The 18,230-nt window shown below is 45.8% G+C and overlaps 1 protein-coding gene across 3 annotated transcripts; it reads right to left on the bottom strand.

Annotated features, from left to right (window-relative positions):
• Nucleotides 1-1,005: 1,005 nt before the first annotated feature.
• On the bottom strand, nucleotides 1,006-17,785 carry LOC147605236 (uncharacterized). Of its 3 annotated transcripts, none has more exons than XM_086794047.1 (9): nucleotides 17,708-17,785; nucleotides 17,497-17,610; nucleotides 16,954-17,382; nucleotides 16,759-16,842; nucleotides 16,514-16,672; nucleotides 16,136-16,360; nucleotides 15,506-15,556; nucleotides 15,194-15,406; nucleotides 1,006-2,035 (listed from the first exon to the last, which is right to left on the bottom strand). In XM_086794047.1, exons 1-9 carry the CDS (start codon nucleotides 17,723-17,725, stop codon nucleotides 1,763-1,765), a joined length of 1,566 nt encoding a protein of 521 aa, XP_086650173.1. In that variant the 5' UTR covers nucleotides 17,726-17,785; the 3' UTR covers nucleotides 1,006-1,762. The 3 variants fall into 3 exon arrangements, with proteins under 3 accessions (XP_086650173.1, XP_086650174.1, XP_086650175.1); XM_086794048.1 differs by having other exon boundaries at nucleotides 16,807-16,842; XM_086794049.1 differs by lacking the exons at nucleotides 15,194-15,406; nucleotides 15,506-15,556.
• Nucleotides 17,786-18,230: the final 445 nt, after the last annotated feature.

Here is an 18,230-nt window from a genome sequence, read left to right as displayed (position 1 = left end):
ATATAACTGAGACTAATATTGTTTCGAGAAAAAATAATCAAATTTCAAATTTGTTTTGCAATGCTAAACAAGTTGCAAATTATCATTAATTTGCAAAACATTGACATAAAAAAGACAGGAAGATTCTTTTGTTATTACTTCAAGAGGTGTGAGAGAGATTTCAATCATTTAATGAAACCATCTTGTCTTCTACACTTATGGCAAGCTGAAGCCAATGCTTATTTTTGCAAGTAGGGTATGCTTTTTCTTAAAAAGGCCTCTTTCAAATTTGTCTTTCAATGTGAAGGGCATATTTTTTTCTTTGCACTTCAAGAGACGGCAAACATAAAGTTATCTTTCAAGTTCCTTGGTAAAACATTTATAAATGAAATGAAATTGTTAAGTCATTGACCCATTGTGGTAACAATATATCCATTGACCCACTGTATTACAATCACTTTGCTTATGAAGTTTGATTTTCTTGATCACCATGGTTCTGCTACAAAGCTTCATCAGTTTTCTCAATAAGCTATCAACGAATGTCTTAAAAAAAGAACTAATTAATGTGTAATGTGTATATAAAGAAGCAAGAAACTAATACCTACATGCCCTTCATGTGCAAGGTTCAAATTTTTTCACCCTTCCATGTGAAGGGTAAATTTTCTTTTATAGCACTTAAAAGAGCAATACTCGATTCTTTTTCATACTTCTTTAGCAAGTCAAAATGCCCTTAGAAGGGCTCTGCAACCTTCAAAAAATAAACACTGAGCTGCTGCCTGAAGCCATCATTAGCAGCAAAGCACATGCAATATTAAATGAGACATTAAGAACATAAAAAAATGCGAATAATTTAACAAAATAGTCCAATCTCAGCCCTTCATGGGGCTAACACATTTGACATAACCAGCTTTGACAGCCCAAGTTGTCTTGCAGGATCAGAATGCTTGTCTTTCACAAAGGCAAGCCTAACAAATTGATCAACTGAACAAATTAAGTTGCTCTTAATGAAATGAAAATCGAGGATTAAAAATGGAAAGTTCTTAATGAAATGCTTGGAATGGAATCAAAACTCCCTATTGAAATGCACGACTCCAATGATTTACATATACACGAGAGCAAGGCTAGACATACACGTAAACAAATGTCCTCTCATATTTGTGATCATTGCCACTGGTATTCTCGGCTGAGTCATCCTTTGTGTGTGGGCAGTGTTTTGAGGAACCCATGCTAAAAGACAAGTTAGATTTTATTCCTTAGTCTAATAAGAATGGGTTGTCCAATCCATTTACAAGGCTTATAGCCAAGCCTGGTGCTACCCAGCTGAAGAAATGGACAATGTCCCCGCAGATGAAGTGGGAATGTATCAGTATGGATTTTATTACTCAACTACCTTCACTGCAATCAAGTTACAACTCCATCTTCGTGGTAGTAATCAAGTTACAACTCCATCTTCGTGGTGCCCATGGCCAACGTACTAATTGATCATCGATTCATTAAGGCTTCATACATCCACTGGAAGAAATGGCCCATATTCTGGTCAACTAGCATCAATCATTGGTTGCATAATCTTGCTTCAATCACAAACATGACGTCAAATAAAAAATGCCTTGCATCTCTCATTATATAACCCAAAATCCATCCCCGACAACTGCATCACATGTGGCTTCCCTTGCCGGCATGCAGACACGACATTCCATCATGTTAACATGCTGTACAAAGGGTTTCAATATCGTGTCAAAAACTCAAGTGCTGGAAAACAACATTGCACCCTGACATTCTTATGTCATCCAACTTTTGTTGGCAAGCTGTTGGCATAGAGGGCTGCACAGTTCATGATCTCATCTTTGAAGGGCATGTCAAGGCTTTGAGTGCCCTGGAGGCCACCTTGAAGAAAGTCAGTTGGCAGCTCAGTGTTGTATGTAGTAGCTGGCTTGACAGAAAAAGCCGATTCGTCATGGATACCTTGAATAGGCATCGAGTTTGTGCTATTCTCCTGCAATACAAGCTGCTGGAGCCTTGATCTTGCTAGCTTCGATGCCAGTTCCGTATCGCCTACCTGCAGTATTTTTATCACATTACTGTTAGTAATGTGATTTTATGGTTTGCTTTCAAGTAAATAAGTGTTTTTTCACCAGTACATGTATCGTAGTTTTCAGAAAAAGTACATGTGACATGCTAGCATCCTTCTAATTAGCAGTGAAGCATTATCTGCTCATACCTCCTATGCGTAAAAAAAACTCATGCACGCTATTGCCATGTTATCCATGATCTTGGGGTACGTGTGACTTGTTTAGGGCAGTGGGAACATCATTAGGAGAACAAAGGCCCAAGCCCATATGGGAGGCCTGAATGGAACATTGGGAATGAGTGATGTGTGGGCGACGGTGCAGAAGGGGGGTCTGCATAGACACGGGGCTCATTTGACATTGACAGGATACAAGAGGAAGAAGCAAGCAGAAATCATGAGAAACAGAATGCAATATTTGCAGCAGCAGGTTCATCTCCATCTTTAAGCATGTGTGCCCACAGCAGCGCCGGGTAGCAAGAGCAGGAGTGGGTGGCCGAGGGGCAGGTCCAGCAGCAATGAGGCACAGCCTAGACATGCAACATAAGACCAGCATAAGAGCCATTTTACAGGCTTTGATGGAAAGTTAGGTCTGATCAAACAACTAACTGGCGGTTGTGGCATTACTTTGCTGCCTAGCCCCAGCCATAGCTTTCAGCTCCTCAGAACTGCATGGAACAGCAACAAATTTTCAGCCTGTGTCCTCCAAGCCATCTCACAAATGCCTGCTAGTATCTTGCAGCAGCAGCCTGGTCCCATTTGATTGAACTCTTGATTCTTGCAGTTGTTATAGCTTGTAAAGCTACCTTTTTTTCCCCGGAAAAGAGACTTCTATTAAGCATGAAAAAAATTTACAAGAAGGGAGATTTCAGCCCAAGCAAGGGGGAAATCTCAACAAATCTAGTGCCTTGTGCTGCCAGCAAGACCCCATATGAGAGAGAGCGAAAAAGATGCCATGATCCCATTCTCTCATGAATTGGCCACTTTTTCTCTCTGCAGCCCTCCAAGATCCCTGAGTGGCCATGAGCATGTGGATAATATCACACCAGATCCTGCAAATGCACTGTGTATCATAAACCAAAGTGCCCTCCATGGCCTCAGTGCATCTACCCTTCCAAATGTGCCAGACTGCGATGCTAGCAATGATCTCCCATGAAGTGTCCAATCTCTGTGCTGGAGGTACTTTCCCTTCAAACCTGATTTGCGGGCCCGACTGTGTCAAGCAAACAATAGCACCAAAAAGAATGTAGGCATCCCTCCTCATCCTTCCAAAAAGGTGTGCTATGGCAATCCAAATCCTCTATGCCTCCCTGCACTCCCATAAGCAATGGTAGACTGTCTCTGAAGCTCCTGTACATCTTGGACAAGCTGGGCTAGCACCACCGACTGATCTCCATTGGTTGGTGGCAAGGCCACCATGTAGAGAGAGCCAAATAAAAGAGGAAATCTTCCTGTACGAGTGCCACAACCTCTGCCAAAAAGCTCTCTGAATGTCCAGGGTGATCCCATAAGCCTCCCAATGCGGTCTAAAAGTAGGGACTCTCTGGATTTGTACCAGAACCAAGTGTTTGGCATTCCGCACAGTGTAGCTGAAGAAGGGCATGCTTTTCATGGGGTTAAAAGCATCCCTCCACTCCCACTCACCGTGGTACCAGTGCAAGTATCTGGATTCTGACAGGACACCCGTCATATAACCAAAGGCTCCAAGATTCTGTAATCATCCCTTGAGGGGGATCAATATAGATGTGCTTCCCTGCCCTGCCCACCACTCTCGCCAGCCGGACCGTTGAACCCTCAATGATATCCTGCCCAAGACTTCTCTCCGAGAGCCATCTATCCTGAATGGAGTAAAAAACCGGTACATCATCCTCACCTGAAGTGAGAAGGCACATGACCTGAAGAGGTACACCTCTCCCCAAAAATATGTTTTTATGTGTAAGAGTAAAGGGTTCTCTACCCTAGATGTTCCCTGAAACCTGATTTATATAATCTCGTGTGTTTCTTTTCCGGGAAAGAGATCTTTCTATTAGTTACCAAGCAAAAACAACTGTGCTGGCTAAGTACAAACTCAGCTGCATGGAAGGGAACGATAATCAAGAAAATTGAAAAAAAGGGGAAAGGGTGCTCTTCACCCCTGGCTGGCCGCTCTGGGAGGAGAAGACTACCTCATACAATCCCGGGGGGGGGGGGGGGGGGGGGGGGGTGGCGGTAGGGAAATCTCCCATCTCTGGTTGGAACTCGGAGTCCAATGATCAAAAGCGGGGGCTGGAACCGGGATTGCGGAGATACGGCGATGATCAGAGACCTGCAAGGCAAGCCCACCCCCCCCCCCCCCCCCAATCCTCCTCATATGCCATGGCAGCCTCAGCATCAATGGCCCAAGCAACTGTGCCCCAAGTAACTACGCAGGGGGGGGAGAGGGGGTGGGGGTTGTCTGCAGTGAAAATGCGGAAAATCCTCTACCAGACGTGTTGAGCCTTCAGGCAGTCTCAAAGGCAATGGCTCTGGGACTCTTGAAGATGGCCACACCTCGAACAAACTGATAACCTACCTCTGATGGCCAACCAAGTGCCAATCGCCAAGCTCCAATGTGCCAGCTGCCACAGAAAGAGTGTGATCTTTTGCAGTCAAAAACTATCCCATAGCCTCTTCAAGAAATCTAAAAGAAATTGTGGAGGGAGGCCCTGAGATTGCCAGTGCCCCCCGCTGCCATTGGAGTGTCCTCGATCGTCGCAGGCATCTCATTCCTCCGGCCTACCCACGTGTAGTGTAAGCAAAGAAAGGGGTGCCGGGAGCCTCCTCTCTCTATCAAAGGGATTGTGCCATGTCCACTCCCGTGGATCCCACTAAAGTTGCATGAGAGGGCGACCCTCCCATAGCCATAACCACCAGAATCCCTCTTTGTCCACCTTGGCCGGTGGGGGGTCAATGTGCCATCTATGCTCATGGACACCTATCACTCTCACCCTCTACAAGGTGCATCCACTAAAATCCTCCCATAGCGATAACTACTAGAATCCCTCTCTGGCCACCTTGGCTGGTGGAGGGTCAATGTGCCATCTATGCTCATGGACACTATCACTCTCACTCTCTACAAGGTGCCTCCACCATAGTAGCAGGGGAACGTCGTTTCCACCCTTTGGGAACGGTGGAACGCGTTCCCCCAAGGCTGAGATGCCTAAACCGGGTGGAACGTGCATGGGGGAACGATTTGGCATGGGAACGGTTTCATGGAACGTTTGGTTGCCGTTCCCCCTTTGGGGAACGTTTTTTATGTTTGGCCAAGAAAAAAAAAAAAAGAGAATAAGTGTACCTGTTGTTGCGAGCTGCCTGTGGGATATCCTTGAAAGACGTACCCTATTGTTGCCTGCCCGCATACTTCCTAGGCCCATGCGGCGTGCGTACTTGACAGCTCTGAGTCACAAGTGGGCTCCTCTCTCAAGTCTCTTTAGACTTCGACTCCTACTTTCCAAGGCAAGGCAGCAAGGCTACTTACTTTTCCCTCTCTCTTTCTCTCTCGTTCCCCCTCGTTCTCGTTCCCCTTGTGGCCCGTTCCCGTTCCCCTGATGGGGCTTTCGTTCCATTCCCGTTCCCATTCTGTTGCTACTATGGCCTCCACTAATGTGCACTGTAGTGCATGGTGACAAGATGGCTCATCATCATCAGTGCAACATTGTACATTATTAGTACCTTTTTAGGATGATATTTGTCGTACACCGTGACTCCATTGTAATCCTCAGTCCAGGATAAGTCAGGCACAAGCTACGTAGGTCATTCTCAGCCTTCAACAGTCAGTCAGTCAGTCCAAGTCCCTTAACCCACTTGAAGAGATGCATTCATGCATGTAGAGTCAGTAGAAGCCTTAGGGTTTGCATTAGAAAGCACTCTGCATAATGCATAGCATTCATCCACTACATTTAGACCATGGCAGAAGCCTTTAGATACCATCTAGCATTCATTAGAATTCATCCAGTATTATTCCCATAATTTACAACATTTTTTGGGCATGCATTTTTACATCATTTATTTATTTTATCCAAGACAGATGCAGTCGGCCAGCTCTGTAGCCAACCGACAAGCATCATCTATCCATATAAATAGCTGAGCATATAACCCATTCATTCATTCATATCATATTCAGCATTGAAGAACTCAACGCTTGGAGCCTTCAGCACAAGGAGCATAAGCGATTGTAGGATTCAGCACATCAGCCTTCAGCATTTTCCTCATCAGCATATAGGAGCATCAACGCTTGAGCAATTCAGCTTTCCTTCAATAAAACGCAGCATCTACAGCATTCAGCCCCTACAGAACCCCTTGCGTTTTTCAGCATTCATACAGTTTTCAGCATCCTCATATGCATCGTTTTGTTACAGCCACTTGGTGAAGGTAAAACTCAGCATTCATACATAGTCTCGAACATTCCCAATCAACCCCTTCTCTCAGCCTCAGATTTGCAGCCTTCCTACATCCATTGGGAAGAGTGCATAGGCTCGAGATTGGTCATCACTGGTGCTTCTACTGCTGTGTACAGTTCAGCCTGACTCCTGGTCCTCCGAGATCTTGCGTTTGGCTTATCATCAGTCCACCGTTAGTCTCTTCAAAGAAATAAAGCAAATACTATTTCAGTAACGGGATAGGGGGCCCTTCAGTGGGTAATTCGGGACCCCATACAGTGTACAGTTTCTCTCTCTCTCTCTCTCTCTCTCTCTCTCTCTCTCTCTCTCAAATCTGTTAAAGTTTGAAGTCCTAAAGTGAATTATGTAACATGCAGCGGAAGTATTCGTAATTTGAGGATCCTGTCACACAAATTGCTCACACCATCTTCTGTATCCTGAGTTTTGCGAGTTTGGCAATCCACTTTAAGACTTCAAACTTAAAGAGATTTGAGAGAGAGAGAGAGATAGAAACTGAACGCCGTATGGGGTCCCGAATTATCCACTGAAGGGCCCCCTATCCCGTTATCGGAATAGTATTTGCTTTATTTCTTTGAAGAGACTGATGGTGGATTGACGATAAGCCAAACGCAAGATCTCGGAGGACCAAGAGTCGGGCTGAACTGTACACGGGTGTAGAAGCACCAATGATGACCATCTTGAGGCCTATGCACTCTTCCCAATGGATGTAGGAAGGCTGCAAATCTGAGGCTGAGAAAAGGGGCTGATTGGGACTGTTCTAGACTATGTATGAATGCTGAAAATGAGTATGAATGCTGAGTTTTACCTTCACCAAGTGGCTGTAGCAAAACGATGCATATGAGGATGCTGAAAATTGTATGAATGCTGAAAACGCAAGGGGTTCTGTAGGCTGAATGCTGTAGATGTTGCGTTTTACTGAAGAAAGGCTGAATTGCTCAAGCGTTGATACTCCTATATGCTGATGAGGAAAATGCTGAAGGCTGATGTGCTGAATCCTGCAACAATCGCTTATGCTCCTTGTGCTGAAGGCTCCAAGCGTTGAGTTCTTCAATGCTGAATATGATATGAATGAATGAATGGATTATATGCTCAGCTATTTATATGGATAGATGATGCTGGTCGGCTGGCTACAGAGCTGGCCGACTGCATCTGTCTTGGATAAAATAAATAAATGATGTAAAAATGCATGCCCAAGAAATGCTGTAAATTATGGGAATAATACTGGATGAATTCTAATGAATGCTAGATGGTATCTGAAGGCTTCTGCCATGGTCTAAATGCAGTGGATGAATGCTATGCATTATGCAGAGTGCTTTCTAATGCAAACCCTAAGGCTTCTACTGACTCTACATGCATGAATGCATCTCTTCAAGTGGGTTAAGGGACTTAGACTGACTGACTAACTGTTGAAGACTGAGAATGACCTACGTAGCTCGTGCCTGACTTATCCTAGACTGAGGATTACAATGGAGTCATGGTGTACGACAAATATCATCCTAAAAAGGTACTAATAATGTACAATGTTGCACTGATGATGATGAGCCATCTTGTCACCATGCACTACAGTGCAGAGTGCATGTGACAACTAAAATCCTCCAAAGGGGGCTCTACTCTGTCAAGTCCACCCAATAGAAAAGGTGAGGAAGGCAGAGCTCTCATTAGTGCCATGGACAGCCATGTTGTGTCTAGTGAACACACCCAACCACTACCCGCCGGGGGGGGGGGGTCGGGGCAAGCCACGGGGTGATGGAAGAATCGACGTCGGCTAAGTTTGTCCCTGCCCCATATCCCAGTGAGGCTCCTCTCCTGGGCCTCTAGGGGAAGCTGTTTGAAAAAGAAGCCAATCTCTGAGTGACCGCGTTGGCCCCATAATCAAAGCTCCCCATGATACGTGCGGGTGGGCCCCAAAAATATGATCACTAGATAAACGGAGCAAGGGGTTCCATATCAAGGGTTGACGGAGGCTCTCCTTTGATAAATCTAGAGAGGACTGCTGAAGGGCCAGCTTGAGGTGGTCCCAAGCTCGCAGGAGGTTGGCTGCAAATTTGTCCTCAAATGCTAGGCTAAAGCCACGAGCCCTCATCTCCATGAAAATCCATCTCGTACTCTAGGACCAGGGACCTCCCAAAACCGGGGTGCGGGCAAAGATCCACGCTAGGAGAAAGTCCTTCCACGGCTCGCCGCCCGGAAGAAGTCCACGAACCTATCAACTTGCCAAAAGGACCCGGCTCTGAATAAAGGGGTCGATGATGCCCAGGCCCCCCCTGTGTTGAGGCTGGATGATCACTCCCCAGGACACGACCATCTCTCTTGTATGTCGCCAAACCCACTCACGCGAATCCATCACCGGAGAGGATGGTGAGTAGGGAATGGAAGATATCCGTGGAAATGGCTCACACCTGGGGGGGGGGGGGGGGGGGGGGGGGGGGGGGGGGGGAGTGGATCAGCATGTTGGAAATTATTTCATTCCCAGATGGACTTTCCCATGCACATTCATGCTTGTATCTGGCTCCATATGAAGCCCTGCATATGCATCTAGGCACTACATATTTTTTGCCTATTTTTAGACATTATTTCAGAATTTTTTGCATTGTCGGCCAGTCCTTTGATTTGCTACTGGCCGACTAGCTCCTCTCCAACCTATATAAAGGTGGCTAGGCTTAGCATCATTATTATCTCTCTTTTTAGCTTCTGCAGTGATAGGCAACATCTACGGGACCTCCCTCATGCTGCTCCACGTGATGTACTACCTTTTTTGGTGATATTCAGCAGTGATCTTCTTTTCTCCTTTATGCTTGCTGTCCATATACAGTGTTGTACAGTTCTAGCAACATTTCTTTGTGGGTATCACAGCATAGTACCCACTGTTCACTTGCTGCGTTTTCTTCATCAGTAACCTGCGTTTTCCTGTGGAGCTGTGTTTTCACTCGGGACTGCCTCAAGTGCTACAATTTCTTTCTACAGAGCTGCTTTACAGCCTTTACCACTGGAGAGTCATTTCTATTCTCTTCTCTTTCTGGTTCCGTCCCACCCACCCTCTCTTCTAGTCTTTCTAAAGGAGGCTTGGGCTCTTGAAGGTGATGGCTTCTGGAGATGACACTTTCTTCCTGAGATAGTCTGCTTCTTCTATTCTGAGATTCCCACCTCCCTTCCCTTTCTTTCTTCTTTCTCTTGTTGTGCACAGCTTGAGAGGAGGTACTTTGCTGTTTTTTACAACCCACTTGAGTAAGAGAAGGATTCTTTGTCAGAAGATAGGGCTACTAGAGTATTCTCTGCTCCCGTTACTTCTCCATACTCTTATGCACTGCAGCAGTGGTGCTTAGCAGGTTGTTAGCAGACCACCTGAGACAAAGGAGGATTATTTGTCGGCAGACATGGCTTCAGGAGACCACTTCTCTACAGCCATTCCTTCTCCTATCTCTTCTCCCGCTCCATCACAACCCGGATCACCTGCTCCCGCCGCTCCAGAGGTGCTTCCTATTCCCAATCTTTCTTCTCTCAGTTTCTCTCATCCAGGTCTTGCTCCCATCCCTACCCACATACCATCCTACAATCCTCCCCAAGTCACTGACTCATGAAGCATACAGCAACCAACTATCATACTTGGTCTTTCTACACTCAGTTGTTGCTGGAAGGAGCCAGTGTGTGGATGGCTATCTCCACACCTCACTTGGTGGACCTTGCTTTGTGAAGCATATTGGATGCTCGGGCTCGTCTTATCATCATTTATTGCATGACTCCATCCATATAGGCATAGCTTGTCTCCTCTCGGATGTGGACAGAGATCCAGAGGAGGTATGGGAAAGTTTCGACAGTGAAGATTACCAAATTAGAGTTAGATCTGGAGAAGCTTACCATCACTGAGTTAGATAACTTGATCAAGAAGATTGGAGAGTTCTCTCGTATCAAGCTGCAACTTGAGGAGTACGGGAGCACCATCAACAATCCCATCCATAAAATTCTTGGTAAGTTGCCTGCTTCCTTTGATTCTTTCAGGGATAATATTTATTTCCGTGATCCTCTCCCCCCTTTTGAGGAGGTCGTGAGTAATCTCCACGACAAGTGCATGATTCGCAGAAAAGGCAAGTCGGAGTCTGCTTTTGTTGCCTCTGACAAGGGCAAGCGCAAAGGCAAAGGCGGAAAAGGGAACCACAACAAGAAGCAGAAAGTCACCAAAAAGTCGTCTTCCGATGACAATGATTCTTGTGAGTTTTGTGGCCGACTTGGTCATTCAGAAGCCAAATGTTTTGCCCGACAAGGGTTCCAGGATGAAGGATTCTTGTGAGTTTTGTGGCCAACTTGGTCATTCAGAGGCCAAATGTTTTGCCCGACAAGCTGCTTCCCACAAAGCTAAAGCCAAGCATGAGTCCTCCTTCGATGGCTCAGATAGTTCACCCATGACAGATGGCTCAGATACTTTACCAACGACAGAGGAGAGTACGGAGTCTCATGCTAAGATGGCTTTTCTTGCTATCTATGATCCCCCTGTTCTTTTATCTTCACAAGAGCAAGATGAGTCCATCCTCGTGGTCACAGAAGAGACTATTCAGAAGTCAGTGCCCTATCCACAAAAGAGAACTGTTTATAGGAGTTTCTGACAGAGACCTTATCAGTTCCTCTAATCCCTTTGGATGACTGTTTCATGCTGATGCTATTATTGCAGATTTTCTCTGCTCTCTTTCCGAGGAGGATAATGGTTCTTCAACAAAGCAGATGGATGATTTTGTTGAGATATCCTCACATATTCTGGAGCTTCCTACTTTGGCGGCTTCTCTCCTGGCAATTGCTTCTCCTTCTTATGTTTCAGAGGAGGCATCTTCCACTATCTTGGAGCCTGTTCCTACTTCAAACTTGGCATTCGCTCCTCAATGGAGCGTAAGCTCTGCACGGGTTGTAGCCATTTGGGCCTCAATCCAGCAAGTCTGCTTTGTGTAGCCTCCTGCAACAACAAACTGTTGATCTCTCTAAGGCTTGTGTCCAAAGCCCCTGTGGCTGAACCATTGAGGAAATCCAGGCTCTCCCAAATCGCCTCAATCCTGCTGCAAATCTCGAAATCCTGTATGAGGCTATCTGGGATGATGTGGGTGCTCAAATGTCTATCTTACCTCCATGGGTCTTCTAGGGAGAGAATGACGAGTGCATGATTGGAGAAAGTAGTAATTTCCAGAATACCAACCATGCCATCTCGTCCACAATCCCACTCATCCATAGAAAACTAGTCTAACTTGGAAAGGTTGGAACCTGTACTCCTCTTGTCAAATCTCGAGAAGCATAGACTCCTAGGGCTGCGTCCAAACTCTAGTAAATGCCAAGGGTCCTTTCCCCTCAAAGACAGAATCAACTCCTCCCGGGCGGCAGAGTACTCCATGCTTGAAACTATGATTGTGCCACCTCTGAGTCTGTCCTCCACCATCTCTAATATGTTAATTCACCACCCCGACGTGCGGGAGGGACTGACGGACCATGCTCCAAAAAGTGGCTCTGCATGTTGTGGTGTTCGGTGCATAGAGGTTCAGGAAGCCCGCTCTATCCTCTCTAGTCCTAATGATCACCCACTGAGCTTTCCCAGTGACAATGGTGCCTGAATCGATCATTGTGGAACTGGTCATTGACGGAAATGCATACCCTGCTTGGATCCCGCATGCGCCAAAAGCATGTTCTTCTCGCCACTATATGCATACCCTGGGCTCCATCTGTCACAGTGTGATCTCTTTGAATTTCTTCATGTTTTGGTGGAAGTACCCCTCCTGTCACGTGCACCCATGCACTGTGGTACACGGTGACAAACTGGCTCATCAAAAGTGCAAAATCATGTACATGCGTAGTACCTTTCAGGATATATTTGTCGTATGCCGTGATCCCTTTGTGAGCCCCAGTCCGAGACATGTCAGGCACGAGCTACGTAGGTCAGCCTCCCAACCTTAGAGGTCAGTGTCAGGTTAGTCCTCTTAACCCACTGGGGAGAAATCAGCAAGTGTTCATCATTTAGATGCATGTAGATGTCAGCCATAGCCATAGGATGCACGATTAAGCATGTAGGTTCATTGCATGTAGAAGGGGCCAGTCCTAAGGCAGCCCCCAAGGTGGGCTAGCCTTGCAAGGGGGTAGCCAACCCCCTAGCCACATACCAAGGTCAGTCGATAGCCTTTTGGAGGCTAATGTGTAGTCGGCCAGGTCATTGTGGGTCTGGACAGCAGTCGGCCAAGTGCCAAACTGCTATCGGCCAGTTCAAATGGCAGTCGGCCAGTTAATGCAGCAGCCCGACCATGTTATCTCAGCCGACTAAGCATTTTATGCTTTGTAACAGACAAGTATATGAATAAGATTTTGAGTAGGTTAGGTCACTGCTTTCTCTCTTGCGTCTTTATCCAGTTGTTTGTGCATCAAGCATCCAGTGGGAGTGCTGCGTTTTCTTATGAGTGATGATCTGGCCACAGAGGCTTCCACATGTGACATTGGTATCAGAGCGCCAGCACTCAGCAGGATTTCTAGTGCTCCAAGAGCAGTCCCAAGAGAAGGTGCACAATCCGAGGCAAGGAACATAGCTAAGGGTAGATCTCCAAGGAGAATGGTCAGTGTTCAGCAAAGCCATAGGGAAAAGGCAGTCTGTGGGTGGATGCCAAAGGGCATACCGGTGAGCCCATAGGAATACTGGTTCCAAGGGATGGTAGTCATCCAAGGGTGGAGCGAAGATGCCAGTGATCAGCCTCAAGGAAGGACACCAAGACCCCGTGTTCAAGGGAAAAGGCATGAAGGCAGGGGGACTCAGTGGATCAGGATGCAGGTTCTTCAAGGGGAGCAATCGCGGAGGATAGCAATGTTTCCAGGTCAAGTCAAGTTGCCAGACATCCAAGGATGACAGTGAGGAGACACGGCAGGGAATGAGGGATGATGACAGTCATCCAAAGAGCAGGTTGGATCCCCGTCATCAAGTTTAGCAAGGGGGGATGTCACGTGCATGCCACGTGGACATGCTTCTTCTGATCTGGACAAGCAGTAGGACAGGGTCAGACACCTTTTTAGGGCTGAGTGGGACAAAGAGGACTGTAGCCAGTGACCAGCAGTAGTGGATGAGAAGGCGTGGACCAGGCGGCAGCCTCACGAGGCTGTGAAGGGCAGCGTGGAGCATTTAGTAGTATAGCCACAGTCGGTAGGCAGCCAACAGCAGCCCGACAAGAGGAAAACGCCCAGAAGTGCTGGTCGGCAGCATTAAATGCTGGTCGGCCAGGTTTGATCCAGTCGGCCAGATTATAAGGGCCTATATAAAGAGGGCCAGGTCTCTTAGTCAGTCGTTCAAGTTCCCACTTGGGACTTGGGTCATAGGTAGGAGTACAAGTGACCTTTTTCAAGGGAAGCTAAGCTTCCAACATGGCATTGTAACAAACAAGTATATGAATAAGATTTTGAGTAGGCTAGGTCATTGCTTTCTCTCTTGCGTTTTTATCCAATTGTTTGTGCATCAAGCATCCAATGGGAGTGCTGCGTTTTCTTATGAGTGATGATTTGGCCACAGAGGCTTCCGCATGTGACATGAAGGGAGATGACTAAGATTCCTAATCCTAGTTAATGGTGATTATGCAAGTGATTACGTGTATTTTATATTGTTTTTGGCTAACTCAACATGCTTCTAAGCTACCAATTCCAACAATGTATGAAAAATATCAAATACATGAACAAAAAATAACTTTTCACTCTTATCCACACCTAATGGAGCTCAAAGCTTATGTTTTCGGAGTGGATTCCACTTCTAATCCAATTTCTAAGCTTTTCCTTGGCTTAATGCAACAAGATCAAATTCTTGTGAGTAATCATGCAAAAAAGAAGAAGAAGAAATCAAGGTTTCCGAAAATAGAATGCCCTAATGCAACAAGCTTCAATAAAATAAAAAACAACAAACTAAACTCTCAGCTCCAAAACCGCATGACTTTTCGGAGTGTGACCTCCTAATCGACACTAGGCAATATTGGGTGATCCCAATAGCTTGGAATGGATGGAAGAACGGAGCTAAGCCCTAGGCTAGTCCCCGTTCGGCGGCATCAAATATGTTCAAGTCAAGAGCTTACCTTAACCTTGGAGAATCATGTGTCAAGAGTTTACCTTAGAGTTGGTGAATCTTGTGTCATTGGGTCTTGCCTTCGAGCCACAATGCAACTCCCCGATGTGGGTGTGCTTTCATCCACGTCCTCATTCCATTGTCACACCGGAATGCTCCTTTTCTCAGGAAGTGAAGATAGAGCTTCCCTTTTCTAAGAAGGAGATAGCCTTCACAGTGGTTCTCTCTCACAAAAGGTGGATAGGGAAGAAGCTAATGGAAGAGGGAAACGTACAATCAAACCTATATATCCGAGCAAGCAAGATTCAATAGCATACATACAAGCAAGAGTAGAGGAGGGAAGAGCTCTCAAGTATTCTATTCCAAGGGAATGAATGTCCATTGCTCAATGTCAAATATGACTTATATACAAGTGACGAGCTTTCATACTAGGCTGGACAAAACTTAAAAATAGTCCTAGGGCCACTTGTTCCATACAACCTTGTACTTTCACCATTCTCATATGAGTACAGGAAATACTCTGAGAAGAAGGGGGAAGGGGAACATCATGAAAAACATATAATATCAGGCTTCCATAGTTGGTGCATGCTTTAAATTTCCAATCGTCTACAAACTCTTTATTCTTCTTGGGAGGCATAAATTTTGTTTTTATTCTCCAGAGTAACAAAGACGGCTTACTTTGTTTGAAGCTGCCATTTCTACATCTCGGGAAGTGACAGTCCTCTTGATACGATCCCTCATGTGAGAGAGCTTTTGAGCCTTCAGTTCTTCCTCTAGAGCGACTTTCTCCCCTTTCATCTTATTAAGTTCAGCCAGTAGCTGGTTCACTGTGTTCATCAGATCCATTTTTTCCACGGGAATACGACCACTACGAGGTTGCCGTACCAAGAACTGCGAGGTAGAAAGAAGGTTTAATATACTTTATGAACATACATAACTGGAAGGTGAGCTAATAGGACAATTCAGTATGTAAAAGAAGGAGATTCTTGCCTTTTGACTGAGCTTCAGAGTTTCCAATTCAGCCTTTGTCTTCTCATTGTCCTACAAGAGTAGCAAGCAAATTGGTGTTCTTTTTTTTTGTATAGAAAGTATCCCCTAGATAAATATTTAATGCTGAAATACCGAGTTACGTAAGGATGAACATGCACAGCGACATATCCCTTCTTCCTCCAACACATGTGCATGCACACTTGCATGTGACTTTCCCCCAACACGTGCATGAGCACACATGTCACATATAGGTATCCATAACCATATGCATGTGTGCAATGTTGTTGGGATGTGAAGGTTTATGTGAGCTATGTTACTGACTAGGCTGTATCATATTGGTTATAAAGCATGACTTTGATGCAAGCTGACTTGCAATCCATGTCTTGATGATAAATCACATTCTTTATATATAGTAAGTGCCAATGTACCCTATGTTATGACCTCTCAGAGTTCACAAGGAGAATCTCAAGCCCTGGTTGAGCTCTTTTGGCCTCTCTACAACCTCCTCAAAAGAAAGATGTTGTCAAGGATGCTCCTATCCCACTCAAAGCATATTTACAAGTTTACTGTTATATGGAAAGCCTGGAGCAGGAAATGCTGACTCCTATTTTCAATTCTACAATGTGGTACCTTACGCAGTGTGAACAACTGTGAGACGAGCTGTGAGCGTGCAGACGTCTCCTCCTTAAGACTGGCCTCCAGAAAGGCCCTTGACGCCTCCACATGGCTAAGTTTGTTCTGCAGTTCAGTTAGCTCTTTTTGAACCTCCACAAGGCGACCTTGTCCATGCTGCTCTTCTGACTCATACATCTTGAGCTTTGCTTTCAGTTGACTCACTTCTTCATTGAAGAGGCCCTGCAAATTCACAACATTGTTCAGAAAACGAAGCTTTTGGGAGCTTCCTAAGACAGAGGTCACAATGCTTAGGGACTTGTCAGACATCTTGCCTGCCCATCCCAGGTGAGACCTCCCCTATTATCAGGCAGGCATGTGTGTAAAGCCCCTTACCTGCAAGGATTGCAGTTCTTGTCGAAGCATGATGTTCTTCTCGGCACATGTATCATCGCTCAATGGCATAGGAATGGGTTTGGTTTGTGGCTGTGAACTTTGCTTTGACTCTTGTGCTACTTGCAGCTCTGCTCTCAGCTCTTCATTCTCTTGTTTCAACTGCACGCAAGGCAAAGCATGCTCATTTTCAATGTATACTGCCAATACTAGGTTAACAGAAACACTTGCAAATATGTAAAATTGACCTTGCCACGAATCAGAACCAGAGTATCGTTTTTGGCGTCCACGATTACCCGAAGCAAAGTGAGACCATTTTCCAGCCTTGTCAACTGCAGGCATACAAGAAAAGGGCATATGTATATCACACAGTATTGATATGACATGTGTGAGATGAGATGAAGTGGCATGCAAAGTTCCAGAGTCACTGCTAGGAATGCCACCTGGTCCAGCAACGCTTTCCCCTCCATGACAATATCTGGGGACACTTTGATCGAAGATTTGTTGATCTCAAACCCTGTAGCTTTGAAAGTCGGGAGGACATGATTCTGGAAGGCATCCACATTGTCAGCGAGGGCGATTGCAAGGCCGAGACCAGTCTTGAATGCCTCCTCCAATGATTGCAAGCGCTGTGTGAGGTGACTTTCCTGTGCTGCAGCAGCTAGCTTTGTCTCCTCGAGCACCCTCGTGCACTGCTCTTTCTGGCTCCTGGCTTGTTCCCTCTCACTCAGAGCTTGCAGAAGCTGTCCTGATGTGCTTTGTAACATGCTTTTTAGCTGGTCTACCTCGGCCTTGAGTTGTGTCGTGGCTGACTGGACCATAGACGTGACCTCTGCATCCCTATGTTGCCGTAGTCGTTGAAGTTCAATCCGCTGTAGAATGTACATGATGCATTCTTATGTTCAGTAAATGTGCACATTTTGTTCAAAATGTGGTCAATTTTTTTGTCCAACCATTTTGGTGAATTGAACGAAAAAAGTAGGAACCTGGGCCTTTTCACGGGCTATAAGGTCATTCAGCTGACAGCGTAACAAGTCATTCTCATTCCTCAATGACCGATTAAGGACACTCTCGACCTCGGTAATGCCTCGTTGTCGCCGCTGTCATCAAACATGAGACGCTTTAAGAACAATTGCAGTATGTGTTGATTTCTTTTGGGTCTTCAAAGGTTTCTAAGTCTGAGTTCATCCCGCTTACCTCTGGAGAGCACGACATGCCCGCTGCACTTTTCCCTCCACCTGGATCTGGACAATGAAAAACAGGTGAGGAAATGTACATACATAAATACCTGCTTGTAATATCATAGTACCATATATACATATATCTTTATGTACATGTATAGTTTGTGTGTGTGTGTGTGTGTGTGTGTGTGTGTGTGAGAGAGAGAGAGAGAGAGAGAGAGAGAGAGAGAGAGATTATTGATAGCTGCCTCCTGCATAACTACAAAAGAGTGGTGACTGATGGCAATCCATTTTAGAGAGATTCTATTGTTGCATCATCTGCAAGGATGGGAGAAACGAAACCATGAAAGGAGTAGAGGACCTACAGAGAGTGGTGGAGAGGGCAGAGGTGGAGGTGGAGGTGGAAGAGGGAATCTCCGCAGCGGCGGCCGCTGCCATTTGGGCTGTAGAGGGCAAGGGTTAGCTAGTGGTAGGGCACCTCTCAGTTGTGGGTGGTTGAGAAATCGGACCGAAAGAACGAAGAGCGCTTTTCTCTGCCG

Source organism: Cibotium barometz, chromosome 60 (genome assembly GCF_041138505.1).
Source record: "Cibotium barometz isolate CiBa-2024 chromosome 60, ASM4113850v1, whole genome shotgun sequence".
Lineage (NCBI taxonomy): Eukaryota > Viridiplantae > Streptophyta > Polypodiopsida > Cyatheales > Cibotiaceae > Cibotium > Cibotium barometz.
Note: the sequence above shows the minus strand (reverse complement) of the source record. Positions and strands in the feature narration are given on the sequence as shown.